General features: G+C 37.5%; 3 protein-coding genes across 4 annotated transcripts; 1 reads left to right on the top strand and 2 right to left on the bottom strand.

Moving 5' to 3' along the window:
- Positions 1-287: 287 nt before the first annotated feature.
- On the bottom strand, positions 288-3,210 carry LOC117636046 (pentatricopeptide repeat-containing protein At5g03800). Its single transcript, XM_034370475.1, has one exon. It carries the CDS (start codon positions 3,130-3,132, stop codon positions 415-417), a length of 2,718 nt encoding a protein of 905 aa, XP_034226366.1. The 5' UTR covers positions 3,133-3,210; the 3' UTR covers positions 288-414.
- Positions 3,211-4,175: 965 nt separating this feature from the next.
- On the top strand, positions 4,176-13,092 carry LOC117634266 (E3 ubiquitin-protein ligase UPL7). Of its 2 annotated transcripts, XM_034368283.1 has the most exons (15): positions 4,178-4,320; positions 4,437-4,559; positions 4,754-4,997; positions 5,076-5,671; positions 6,447-7,433; positions 7,538-7,872; positions 8,448-8,726; positions 8,838-9,090; positions 9,576-9,746; positions 9,847-9,939; positions 10,592-10,699; positions 11,191-11,307; positions 11,379-11,468; positions 11,642-11,738; positions 12,718-13,092. In XM_034368283.1, the coding sequence occupies exons 1-14, from the start codon at positions 4,219-4,221 to the stop codon at positions 11,723-11,725; spliced, it is 3,582 nt and encodes a 1,193-aa protein (XP_034224174.1). In that variant the 5' UTR covers positions 4,178-4,218; the 3' UTR covers positions 11,726-11,738; positions 12,718-13,092. The 2 variants fall into 2 exon arrangements, with proteins under 2 accessions (XP_034224175.1, XP_034224174.1); XM_034368284.1 differs by lacking the exons at positions 9,847-9,939; positions 10,592-10,699; positions 11,191-11,307; ... (1 more) ...; positions 11,642-11,738; positions 12,718-13,092 and having other exon boundaries at positions 4,176-4,320; positions 8,838-9,080; positions 9,576-9,740.
- Positions 12,274-13,819, bottom strand: LOC117635408 (GDSL esterase/lipase At5g03810-like). The gene is given in 5 exon segments (XM_034369735.1): positions 12,274-12,467; positions 12,706-12,846; positions 12,849-12,954; positions 13,372-13,602; positions 13,766-13,819. Coding segments are annotated over 5 exon segments (726 nt in total).

Raw genomic sequence — 13,819 nt, forward strand, 5'->3', positions numbered from 1 at the left:
TTATGAGGTTAATTCATTTTCTAAGCACAAATTTTAAGGTTTCTTTTTGCTTTTGTAGTAAGATTTTTCAGGAAATCATGACCTGGTCCGATTCATTAAAGAAATCAGCGAAGGAGGGCGCCGCACGTAAATAAGAAAAGAAAAGTGAAATATGAAATCGATTTTTAGTGAAACGATTATTAAACAGGCTAGTTGCTGAAGAATGAATGGTTTGGTTTAGAAATTAGACCATGAAAGTAATTTGATTTGTTTGTCAATTGGGCTTTATCTATTTTCTGCCAACATTATTCAGAAGTTCACTTCCTCGAACTCTTGTAATTCAATTCTACTGGAAAATTACACTTTCTAAATACAAACATGTTACAATTCACAAAACCTCTTAATTGGCTACCAAAAAGATGAGGGAACCATAACTCACCAGTAATCTTTGCATGAGCACTGACCACTAGAAAAATAATGAACTCCTGAAGCATCCCTTACATATATTGTTCTTCTGGTGACAATAGACATGTATTTCAAGAATGTATGGCAGTCTCCACATAGAAGGATGTTCTTCACGATCCGAACTGGTTTTCCTGGCTTGCTGGTCAGAAGCCCGTAGGTCGCTGCTAGTTTTGCGCTGTGATAGTACAAGAAATCCTTCTTCTGGTGCTCTTCTACTTCCTGAAGAACAAAGCTTGTGTCCGGCACATAACCAGCTTTTAGACATTCTAAGATCAGTATTTCTAGTCCACTATATATGTCTTTTGCTTGGGGATGAGATTTATCTCTTGCATAGAATGGATGTATCTTCTTGTTATGAATGATCCAACTTTGACCCGGGTGCTTCCGGAATCCCTTTTTTCTCATTTTATCCCTAACCATTTCAGAGCAATGCCATCTCCCAGATGCCGAATACAGATTCGATACAAGTATGTAGGAAGATGGATCTTTGGGCTCCATGGCAAGTATACGTTTCACCACCCTTTTGCCAACTGTTGTATTCATACGGAGTCTACAACTATCAAGCAAAGCTCGCCAAACAGAAACCTCAGGCTCAAAAGGCATCTTACAGATTATTTCCTCTGCTTCATCCAATAGACCCCAGTACCCCAAAACAGCAATGAAGGAAGCAAAGTGCTCTGAGGTGGGTTCAATGCCATAAACAGTTTTCATGGAGAGAAACAAACTACGACAATTATCAACTAAGTTGGAGTTAGTGTGTCTGTATGCTGAAATGATCAAAACAAAGGTAATCTTGTCAGGTTTTATGCCAGTCCTCTCCATCTTTGACCAGAAAGCTAAGGCCTCATCACCCTGTCTATGGAGAAGATAACCAGCAAGCAAACCATTCCATGAAACTACATCATGAGTGGGCATCATATTGAACAACTTGACACCATCTTCCATGTTCCAACACTTAGTGTACATGCTAATCGTGGCATTTCCTACTCCTACATCAGTTAGGAAACCACGCTTAAAAGCATGGCAGTGGATTTGTTTCCCCAGCTCATGAAATCCTATAGTTCCACAAAGACCGAGTAGTGAAGTTGATGAAACTTCATCCATATCCATTCTTCCTTCTGACTGATTAAGGTTGAACAGAGAAATTGCTTCATCCAGTTGCCCATTTCGAGCATACCCACCTATAATTGATGTCAAAATTACAGACCTGTCCTGCTCAGCTGGCCACCGAAGAAGCATCTTTTTGGCATCTGCCATCCGACCACACCTTGTGCACATATCAAGCAGTGCAGCTTCAATGCAAGCATTTGACCCAAAACCAAACTTGATAAGGAACACATGAATTTGCTCACTGGTTTTACAATCCATGATCAAGCCACAAGCATTAACAACGCTAGTCAATGTGAAGTCTGTCATCTCCATACCCTCCTCCAACATTTTTGTAAATAAATCGAATGCCCTCAAGCCTTCACCATTTCGACAAAAACCAGCCAACAGAGCATTATAAGAAACAGGATTCCTCTCTGGCATGTTATCAAACATCTCTATAGCCAAATCCACCAAACCTACTTCCATGTAGGCTGTAATCATTTCCGTCCAGGTAATAACGTCCCTCACAGGCATCCTCTCAAACAAAGACTTCACACCATTTACACTCCCACACGCAGCATAGAACCTAATAAGTGCATTGGTAACACTCAAATTGGCCTCTAAACCAATTTTGATTGCATGGGCATGAATCAATTTGCCTGCTCTAAAAGCACTGCTACCAGTACAGGCAGTCAAAAGGGTTGAAACGGTGAAACGGTCGATTCCAAACCCTTCAGTTCGCCACAGTTCACGGAAAAATTCAAATGCTTCAGCATACCTAAATTCCTTCACTAAACTTGACATAACAGTATTCCAAGAAGCAATGTCTCTTTCGGGCAAATGATCAAACAGTTTAAGCACATAATCCAAACAAGAACATTTACCATACAAACTCATAAGCGCATTCGAAACGAAAACACAATCTAAGTATCCCATTTTGACCGCCAAGGCATGAACTTGCAAACCCAAATCCAGCTCCAAAATCCGAATACAAGCAGTTAAAACCGCAACAAAGCTAAACTCATTAGGGTCAATACCTGAATTCCTCATCCCAAAGAAGAGTTCCACAGCTTCGTCTTCTCGACCCGCCTTGGAAAAACCCGAAACCAAAGTGGTGAAAGACACAACATTTGGACAGGAAAGGCTTTGAAAAATCCTGTAAGCGTCAGGAACAAGACCCAACTTGAGATAAGCTGAAATGAGAGCGTTACCCAGATGGTTATCTTCTTCAAGTTTGAGAATTGAGGCGTGCACGGCCCTGGCGAGCTCGTGGTCGCCGTGACGAGCCGAGAGGCGAAGCAAATTGAGGAGATGGTGAAAGAAGAAGTGGGTTTGGTCAGAGCCATTGGGAGGGGTTAAAGGCAAAAGGGGTTTTTGGGTTGGGAGGGATTGGGAGGGAGGTAAAGCGGTGAAGTTGAGGAGGAGTTGGGGTTTGAGTTTGGGGTTTGAACTTGAAGGAGGTGAGAGAGAGAGAGAAAGAGAAGGGCGTAGTGAGGGTTTAGGGTTTGAGAGAGAGAAGGGGTTTTGGGGAAAAGAAGAAGAGGGAGGAGGAGGCAGAGGAGGTAAGGCGGCGATGGTGGGTTGGATAATGGTGTTCATTTGTTGTACCCAAGATGGGTGCCAACAACAACCAGAACCATAACAAAATCATAAAAAAAACCTGTTGTAACTTTTGGTTTGTACAGTGTGTTGCAGCAGTTCGATGGTTAGGCACACTAGATTGTGTATGTTTATTTTTTATTTTTATTTTTTTCTATTGATAAAATTATATCATTTTTTTGTCCCCCCAAAAAAAAAAAATCCTTAATAAAAAAATGAAAATTAAACTAGATGTTACTAGCTTGAAGTTGAGGATTAGTAGAAACAAAATATGGTTTAAGTTTAACGGAATTAGATCGGGTATAAAACGACGTCGTTTTGGATCAGACTTTTAAAAAAAAGAAAAAAAGAAAAGGAAATCTTCCATTTCGTGGGCTTTAAATAGGGCCTCCATAATTCCTTATTTAAGTGATATTGAAAGAGTTCTCTTTGGTTTTACCCATTGCAACTGCTTTGGTTAAGAGAGTTTTTTCAACTATGAATATTATGAAAACATCATTTCCTAACAAAATAGGGAATCAATATAGCTTAGTTGTTTATATTGAGAAAAATATTTTTTCTTGTATTAGTAATGAAAATATAATGCGCGTTTTCATGATATGAAACCTCGTCGGCAACAATTGTAGGTTAATTGTAATGTTATTTTTTTCAATTAATTATGAATGACATTAGTATTGTTTAAATTATAAAGATATTTAGTTGTCTAACTTTTTTGTTGTTGAGTTTTTAGTCTTTAAATATTGCACTTCCGTTGAAAAATTCATGGATCAGGCAATGATCAGTGCCCCATGGAAAAATAAGGGTTGTAATTAAGGATTGAATATGTATGATTATGTCAAGCCAAAGTTTGGACTCCAAGTTTGCTGGATAATAGTAGTTAATCTTACAATGAAGATAATGTATTGGAATAAAACAAAACCTTAACAATTCCTTAAAATAAAAATAAAAACCTTAACAAAATAGGTGGGATTTACGCGTGTTTTGGTGCGTGTGGGGAAAAAATGAATGTGCATTAAAATAAAAAAAGTAAAATTTAAAAACACACAATAACGACATGGGAAAAGCCCAGAGCCAAGGAAAACGGTCATGAAAGATCGTCGTTGCCGAGAAGCGAATGAGATTGAAGAAAACCATCGACTGTACGATCGCCGAGTTCCAACTTCCATGGACGAACGTCGCAAACATCAGGTACTGTAAATTCAACAGCACAATTTATGCTTCAGCAATCTCCCTCATGAAAATTGTTTTGCGTTTCCAATAACTTGTGCTCAAAATTTGATTTTAATGGCGATCGGTTTGCTCAGGTTTCGTTAAGAGGAGCGAGCGCCAAGGAGATTACCAGAGACGCTTTGCTTGAGAGGGTCTCTCAGGAAAGAGAGCTTCGTCAATATGCCAGACGAGCCTCATCAGCTGCGGTCTTCATTCAGGTGTTTGCCTTTTCTTTTCTTAAAAGCGAAAAAATTCCTAATTTCTGCATTGGTTTGTTAAATTTTGGCCAAATTAAACAAATTTTGATGTGGGAAAGAAGTAAAACAGCAAAAAAGCAAGTGGATTTTCGATTTTGTACTGGAAGACATAAGGGAGTGTATTTTTATTTTTATTTTTATTTTTATGTGTTCAGAGAGTGTGGAGGCGCTATAGGGTTACAAAGATGGTGGCTTCGGAGCTTCGAGAAGAATGGGAGAATGTGATGAACCAATATGCTGAGTTAGCTATCACTGCAACATGGCTTTCCAGCAATATAGTGAGGCCTTTTCTTTTCTTTATTACTTGTTTATCGACTCGGCACAGGAACATCCAGCCCAGAGAAATTTACTCTACGATGAATTTCTTTCAAATTATGCTGGAAAGCGTGACTTCCACTGGTATGCTTCTATTTATTTATTTAAATAGTTTTCTCGGTTTGTTTTAGCAGTTGGGTTGATTTCATTTTTCATGTATAGACTCAATGAAAAACTATTGCTCCCTGGCAATCGGCACTGTTGAGGAGAGAAGAGTCTGGAGTTATCAGTCACGAAGGATGATTTCTCTCTGCATGTTTATTCTTTCGGAGTGTGACAATTCCCGTGCAGGGGGTCAAGATATTGTTGCTCTCACCTCCCTAGCAATGCGTTTTGTTGTTGTCTTAACTGATCTTAAAGGGTGGAAGAGCGTTACTGAGCATGACTGTCAGAGTGCAGATACAGCAGTGAAGGATTTAGTTTGGTTTATGGGAAGTAGCGAAAGTGGTCTTTACTTATCTATAAGAAGATACATTAGCACATTGGATGCTCCTTGCTCTTCATGGATAAGCAGTAGTAGCGTACAAAGAGATGATAGATTTTTGATTACTGCAAGTACAGTAACTTTAGCTCTTAGGCCATTTCATGTGGCAAAGTTTGATTTAGACGGTCCTGGCTTGCTGGATATCCATTATGTTACCGAGAATTACTTTGTTTTTCTACTTACAGTTCCTTGCCTTACTCAACGTCTTCCAGCTCTTCTTATATCTGCTATGAGGCACAAGTCCATTCTCTCACCCTGTTTTCAGACATTACTGGTAAGGCTCATTAAATTTGAACTAAATCTTTGTAAGTCCTTTTTGGTAAAGTATTTCCTTTAATGTACTCATTAGTTACGTCTTAAGTAGATTTATAAGTAGTTATGAAAATCCTTCTTTTGGATATGATGAGTCAACCGGTGAGGGGAACTTTCTTTTACGATCTATAACTAGTGTGCAACTGCTGCATACTTCCAAGCTTAACCTGGCATTTCAAAATGAAATATTTGGTATTTCTTTGCCATTGAACAGGGATCCTATTTCAACTAATACATTGACTCGATGTCTAGGTATAGTGTGACTGGACCAGTTTAGAGCAAAAACTAAGCTTATTAAGATTTTGGACACACTGTTATCGCTTCTTACATAGATGAATGCAAATATATTTTACAGGAAAATGGTTGTGTGAGTTTATTAATGGTTTAATAATACTCTTTTGACATTTATTTGTAGATGTACCTTCTAGTTTCAAGTTACAATGATCCATAACATTCTCCATTAAATTGACACCATGTTTTTCCTTCTATTTTGACATTTTCTACTTTAGGTTGTATTAGTTTTGTGGGATGGTTTTGTTTTATGTTAATTCTTCATAAATTCCATCTATCTATCGTTCTATGTTATGATTATTTATTTTATTTATAAATTCCATCATCATATGTCGGGGCGTAATCACATCTAATTCATTAAATCCCAGTTTCTTTTCAAAATATAACTTCTTAGCCCTGTGATTCAAACATGTGGGGACTGATCAAACTTTCGCAGGTGATGGCAGATTTTGAAAGAGAAAATATTAAAGGAAATGTTAGATGTGGATCAATCAAAGATGGATTTTCTTCCCAAGGTGATTCCCCCAGCAGGTTGGGCTCTTGCAAACATTATATGCCTAGCAACAGGGGCAGAGAATGATTCTGTTGATCCTGGAGGGTTCCATCAAGATTTGGACTCTGTATCATATGTCCGTGCTGTTAACATTCTTGCAGAAAACTTATTGTCTAGGCTTGAGAATGTTGACTGTGTCAAGGAGAACCAGAATCTCCAAGGTGAAGTTGAAACCCATGAGAAGCCCACCCATGCAGCTTTATGTGAGGGTGAGATGGGGTCCTTTAAAATGTCGTACTTGGATATGTTTAGACCTATTTCCCAGCAGTGGCATCTTATAGATCTTTTGGCTGTAATGGATAAAGTTGGTCATATTCAAGGGTCTGAGACACAACAAAACCTGGAACATTCAAGGAAGTTGGAGCTGCTAGATATTGTGCATTTATATTCGTACATGCTCAGAATATTTTCATTATTGAACCCCACAGTTGGATCGTTGCCAGTCCTTAACATGCTATCTTTTACTCCTGGGTTTCTTGTGAATCTATGGAGAGCATTGGAAACAAACCTTTTTCCCAGGGATTGTCACACTGATCCAGACAATTATGACTGTAATAGTAAAATTTCAGTCAATGACAAAAAAGTTGGGGCTTTTGAGAAAAAACAAAAACACGCCAATAATGATGGAGTTAATAAGTGGGTCACTGTTCTGCATAAAATTACCGGCAAGTCGCAAGGCAATGATTATACAAATTTGACTGATAATCAACCTAAGCCTAGACCTGTTGACGAGGATTCTTCTGATGTTTGGGATATAGAACCTGTAAAGCATGGCCCTCAAGGTATCTCTAGAGATATCTCATGTATGCTTCATCTTTTCTGTGCAAGCTATTCACACCTACTGTTGATTCTTGATGACATAGAATTCTACGAAAAACAGGTAACAGGTTATATATATATATATGCATGAATATTTTTTCTTATTTTTCAGTGATTGTTCTGATTATTCAAATCTTATCATTCGAGCATTTTATGCATGAATAGGTGCCATTCACACTGGAGCAACAACGGAAAATTACATCTGTCCTCAATACATTAGTTTATAATGGTTTTTCTCAAAGTATTGGACAGCAGGATAGACCCCTTATGGAATCTGCAATCAGATGCTTGCACTTAATGTATGAAAGGGATTGCAGGCACCAGTTCTGCCCCTCTGTTTTGTGGCTTTCACCTGCTAGAAAGAACCGCCCACCAATCGCGGTAGCTGCCAGAACTCATGAAGTTCTCTCAGCTAATGTAAGATCAGATGATGCTGCGCCTGTTCCAAGTATAGGTTCTGTTATAACTACAACCCCGCATGTATTTCCATTTGAAGAAAGGTAAGAAAATAATCAAATAACGGAAAACTCAATAATTTCATAGTTCAATTATTTTTTCCCTGTATTTTTGGCCCAGTTTGTTTACTTCCTCAACTTATGAGATCCCCCTTTTTTTTGGATATATGAAACCCATTTTGTGGCCTTTGGATGACCTGTTATTGGCTTCCAGTGAAAATTGTTGACCTTGTGACATACGCCTTGAGGTTGCACAGGTGCGTGCACCTGAATGTTTGGTTTGTATATGTTTCCAAGTGAGAGTGCAGAAGTTCTTCTATGTAATATGCATTACATGGCTTCTCTGGCTTGTGAGGTTTGAGTGAGCACTGGTAGGTGGGTGGGTTGGTGGGGCAGTAGGGATTGACAATTTGTGGGTTGATTATTTTTGCGTCTTCATTGCCTATACTATTCTTCACCGCGTAGTTTTCTAACTCTTTACCTTTGACAGTATGGAATCGTGGCTAGATTCTTCACTACTGACTCTTTTGAGTTTTACATTCGACATAATTTTGTTTCTAAAAATCTTTAAGACCTCTACAGTAAATTATTCTTCCTGACATAATTTAGTATCATGGCAGAGTTGAGATGTTTAGAGAGTTTATCAAGATGGATAAAGCCTCCCGAAAAATGGCTGGTGAAGTCGCTGGACCTGGTTCTCGATCAGTTGAGATAGTAGTTCGTCGTGGTCATATTGTTGAAGATGGATTTCGGCAATTAAATTCTCTAGGGTCAAGGTTAAAGTCATCCATCCATGTTTCATTTGTCAGTGAATGTGGCCTTCCCGAGGCTGGCCTGGACTATGGTGGATTATCTAAAGAGTTTTTGACTGATATATCAAAAGCAGCCTTTGCTCCCGAGTAAGTTTTTGAGATTTTAGATAGATATGTATATGTTACATTTTGCTTCCTTGCATTGTTATTGGATTCTTTAGAAGTCAGTTTTCTGAGCTCATTTTTTCTGCTGATCAGGTATGGGCTATTCTCCCAAACCTCAACCTCAGACAGACTTCTGATCCCTAATTCATCTGCAAGATATCTGGAGAATGGTATCCAGATGATTGAGTTCCTTGGAAGAGTTGTTGGCAAAGCTCTTTATGAAGGAATTTTGCTAGATTACTCCTTTTCACATGTTTTTATACAAAAGCTGTTAGGTCGATATAGCTTTCTTGATGAACTATCAACACTTGATCCAGAGCTTTACAGGAATCTCATGTATGTCAAGGTAAACCTTGGATTTGTTTGTCTGTCTGGGTCCTTCCATTCTCATTAAATCCTTTCTGAAGCATTGATCATTAGTTTGATAATCATGTAACCATATTAGTGCACTAAGTGTTAGGATACAATAACAAAACTGTTGAAGATTTATTATAGATGTTTAAGAGATAAAACTGATGTGCCTTGCTCCTTAAAGGGCTGTATTAAATTACTTGGCCAAAAAAACGAACGCTGTATGACATCAGGACCGCATATTGTAAACTTGATACTGTCTATGTGGTTGCATCTCAACCCAAACTATTTGAATTAAGGTGTTATTGGTTGCTTTGTCTGTACAGTTTGAGATAAAGCACCCTTGATTGGTTCATATCCAGCTTTAAGTGTCTTGAAGTCTCCATTCTGGATCAAGTTTGTCATACATGTACTGATATGCTTTGTCATGCATTTTGTTTCTTTAAAGATTTTGATCTTTTACTTGTGTGGTTATTGCAGCACTATGAGGGTGATGTTGAGGAACTCTGTCTGGATTTTACTGTAACTGAAGAATCATTTGGAAAAAGGCAAGTTATTGAGCTTAAGCCTGATGGGAAAGATGTTACTGTGACAAACAAGAACAAGATGCAGTACATTCATGCAATAGCTGATTATAAGCTTAACCGACAGGTTTATATTTCATTCCTGTTCAACTAATGTTTTGAAGATTAGAGTTATTATTACTCCTATTGGTGAGAAGAATTACCTTGTTTTCAATGTTGAATTGCAGATATTTCCCTTTTCAAATGCGTTCTATAGAGGGTTAACTGATCTCATCTCACCATCTTGGCTAAAATTATTTAATGCAGGTGAATTTAATCAGGTAAGGCCCTCTATACATGGGTTTGTTTATTGTTCTAGTGAATATGACTGTATGACTGCTGGGTGCATTCTCTTTGGATGGATTCATATAAGATATGATTCTCTTGTAATCTAATCTGCCCTTTAATCTTATGCTTAATATATTAATCATCTTAAACTTGTAAGTTAAGACCTAGTCCCTTTTCTCTTGATTCCAAAAGTTTGAAGAAAAAAAAAATGGAGCATCATCTTTCTAGGTCTTACTTTCATTCCGTCTTTGGTTTAAGTAGTTGGCTGATAAGGTGACATTTGGAAATAATACCATTTAAAAACAGTAGCAAAATTATTCCTCTAATAGGGGGAAATTGCAGCGGAAAAAAAAAAACTTTGAAATTCTAATAATGAGACCAGGAGAGTTAAAATATAAGTGTCGCCTTAACTAAATGATCCTTTTTAGATCTATCTATCTTAAGTTTTTCTTCTTGTGAAATAATCATAATTCATGTCTTGATTTTTTCCCCTTGAAATATTTTAATAATAACAATGTACTTGGTCATGATGGGCCAGTATTATGATTCATCAAGTCCTCCAAATACTTTTCCTTTAAGAGTGCTGACTTTGATGCACATGAATTATTTAGTTGTCAAATACTGATCTATAACTACCATATACAGTTGCTTTCAGGTGGAAACCATGACATTGATGTTGATGATTTAAGAAAGAATACAAGGTACACTGGCGGTTACTCTGATGGGAACCGGACGATTAAAATCTTTTGGGAGGTATTGACTATTCTGCTTTGGTTGAATGAGCTTATGTTTTGTATAATTAGGTGTTCCTAATTTTAATTTCTCCAAGATGGTTCTCGTAAAATACTGGCCTGTTCCTTTTTCAATGATTTGATTTGGATTCTGTATTTGCTGCCTATTTTCTGTTAAACATCCCAGACCAAATATGCTCATATAAAAGTATTCTGCTCGCTGCCTATTTTCTGTTAAACATCCCAGACCAAATATGCTCATATAAAAGTATTCTGCTCTCTCTCTCTCTCTCTCTCTCTCTCTCTCAAATCTCAGTGCTGATTCATGTCTGACTTTCACCAGAAGAGGAACAGCCAACTTTCATCATTTTCTGATTTTTCAATTTATTCTGTATCATGTGACATATTTAATTTTGGTATTTCGTTTGTATCTTGTCTTATAGATGCGCATTTTGATTTAGGATACCTATATCTTTTTATATTTTATTGAGTTTCTTCCGACCATTATCACAGGTACTCAAAGGATTTGAACCTAGTGAACGTTGTATGCTTCTAAAATTCGTAACCAGTTGTTCTCGAGCTCCATTACTTGGATTTAAACATTTGCAACCGATGTTTACAATCCATAAGGTATGTAATTGATCTTACAACTACGTGTATGTATCTAGTATGCAATTACTCAGGAATTTGGTCTTATATAGGTTGCATGCGATATCCCTCTTTGGGCAGCAATGAAAGGAGAGGATGTTGAGCGGCTTCCATCAGCGTCAACTTGCTATAATACTCTGAAGGTACAATAAATGGAAAATGCCCTCCTACCCCTTTCTAATTTTTCAATAACATTGCAATAGTAGAGTTCAGAACAGATACCAGACTATCAATTACATCTGCTGCTACTGATGCTCATTTTAATTTTTTCGGTTTGAAACTGCACTGATGATTTCATTCTCTGTGATGTTTGCAGCTTCCAACTTACAAACGTCCGAGCACTTTGAGAGCAAAACTTCTATATGCAATCAGTTCCAATGCAGGATTTGAACTTTCTTAAGGATCCCCTTCAGGTTATGCATTTTACTTGTCTTACTGAACCCTTAATGTTAATTCTATTTTGTAACAGTATTTCTCACCTGTTACATACTGAAAGCAAGATGGATTTTGAGCGTCCTTGATTGCATGGATTTTTAAACAATAAAATTATTACAGATGAGCTATTATAGAAAGGGTTAAACCAAGATACTTTATATCATCCACTAAGATGGTAATTTCCACCTATAGTTTGACATATTAGATTTTTTTTTTTTCTTTTCATGTATAAAAAATATTTGGCAAATCATTAAGAAAGCATATTCAATAACTTCAGGTTTGTGCATGCAATATTAATTTTACTAACTTGGACCAGTTTAGAAAACTGGGCCATGATCTTACTTAAATGATCTCATAACACAAAGGATTGAAACACGTATAGCTTAGGAGACTTCAGACTATGAGGAAACTAAATTCTGGAACTAAACACCTAAATACCTATTTTTGATATCATAATATTTATAAGATAAAGAGAGTGCAGCAGTCTTAGCTTATGCCACTGGGGATATAGATTCAAGATATGAGGTCAAACCCCTGCTGAAGTATTTTGCCAGCCAAGACCTCGTTGGCAGCTTCAGAGGGATGGAAGCCATCCCAAAACACATATCCAGTTGCATTGGTACATGTTCCTACAGACCTAGAGTTGCAAAGCATAGAGGTTTCCAATCTACCTGTTCCACAACAAGCTCTTCTCGACTCAAAGAACCCTGTCAGATAATGGAATTTGGTTATCAAGTAATAAACGTAATAATCAATCCCATACATATTCGAACTATCTAATCTAAACTAACACAACAAACGCCAAACAAAAGCAATAGAGAGAATCTTTCTATTGATGCTAAAAAACAACTGTTTTTTTCGTAACTAGTATGGTGGTTCTTCTTGTTGCCCTTTTTTGTTTTTGTGTTTTTCACATTGATCAACTATTGAACAGAGGTGCTTTACCATTATCACCAGGGTTTGTGATCATATCCAGGACAGGCTGGAAGATATCGAACACTACAAGCTTGAGACCAGGGAGTCTGCTCTTCAAAATTTGAGATGTGTTGTTTAGCTTATTGTTGAATGAAATGGCATCTTGGTTGGGATGCACTGGTTTCTTCCTAAGCCAAATAGGGTGATTGCTGCTGGCAAACACCCAGTTGGTGGTAAGCTTATGACTCCAATCCTTCGCACTCCCAGTCCATACAAGTTCTGTCACAGTAATGCTTATGTCATGAGAGTGTATATGAAGAAACAGATGCAGAATGATGTCCAATTACTTTGCTGTATCAAACATGATTGAATTGTCTATTTAAATTCAAGGTCACCATTATGACACCTTTTCCCCCATATCGCACCTTTACTGAAGCTTTCAATTTAACTTCACCATAGGTAGCAGCGAATCTTATTGCAATCTAGAACTATATGATCACTTTTATTTGGGTTCAGGTTTGTGTTATGCGCAATTGCAATTTCTAGTTTTTAGATTTAGGTTTGGCTTTCGTCAGCAAACATCAATCAGCTATGAGATTATTTCTTACTTTTTGGGTCGTGTGTGTGTGGTGCTGTGTATAAAAAGTTAAGATAAGGGGAAAACATGCAGCATGCATAATCTGAGTTTGGAGTGACCTGAATGAAAGTGGAGTAGGATATCATGAGAATGTCTGAGAATTGGTCAGGTGAGTACACTTTAAGAAGGGGATTGATGTAATAGTTTTGAATGAAATCACTGGTCCCTGCACTTAGAAGGTGAATGGCTCCAGAGAATATGGCATTGGCTTTAGCTCTTCCCACCATACTCACCACTTCATTTTGATATTCCCTGTAGTTATTCAGCTGCCGGCTCAGCGAAATGGCACCCTACAAAACCAAAGATGGATCATATCATATCAACGCATTATACATCATGCAAAGTGCCGTGTCTGGAACAAATAGTTTCCTTTGCTATCAGGCATGATTTTTTGAAAGCTGTCCCTTATATGATCCTTTGCTATATATATAATTTTTATTATTATTGCAGTACATCTATAATCAGAGAAATCATCACTGCAAGGAAATTATGACCCACCACTAACAT

The sequence above is a fragment of the Prunus dulcis genome, chromosome 7, assembly GCF_902201215.1.
Source record: "Prunus dulcis chromosome 7, ALMONDv2, whole genome shotgun sequence".
Lineage (NCBI taxonomy): Eukaryota > Viridiplantae > Streptophyta > Magnoliopsida > Rosales > Rosaceae > Prunus > Prunus dulcis.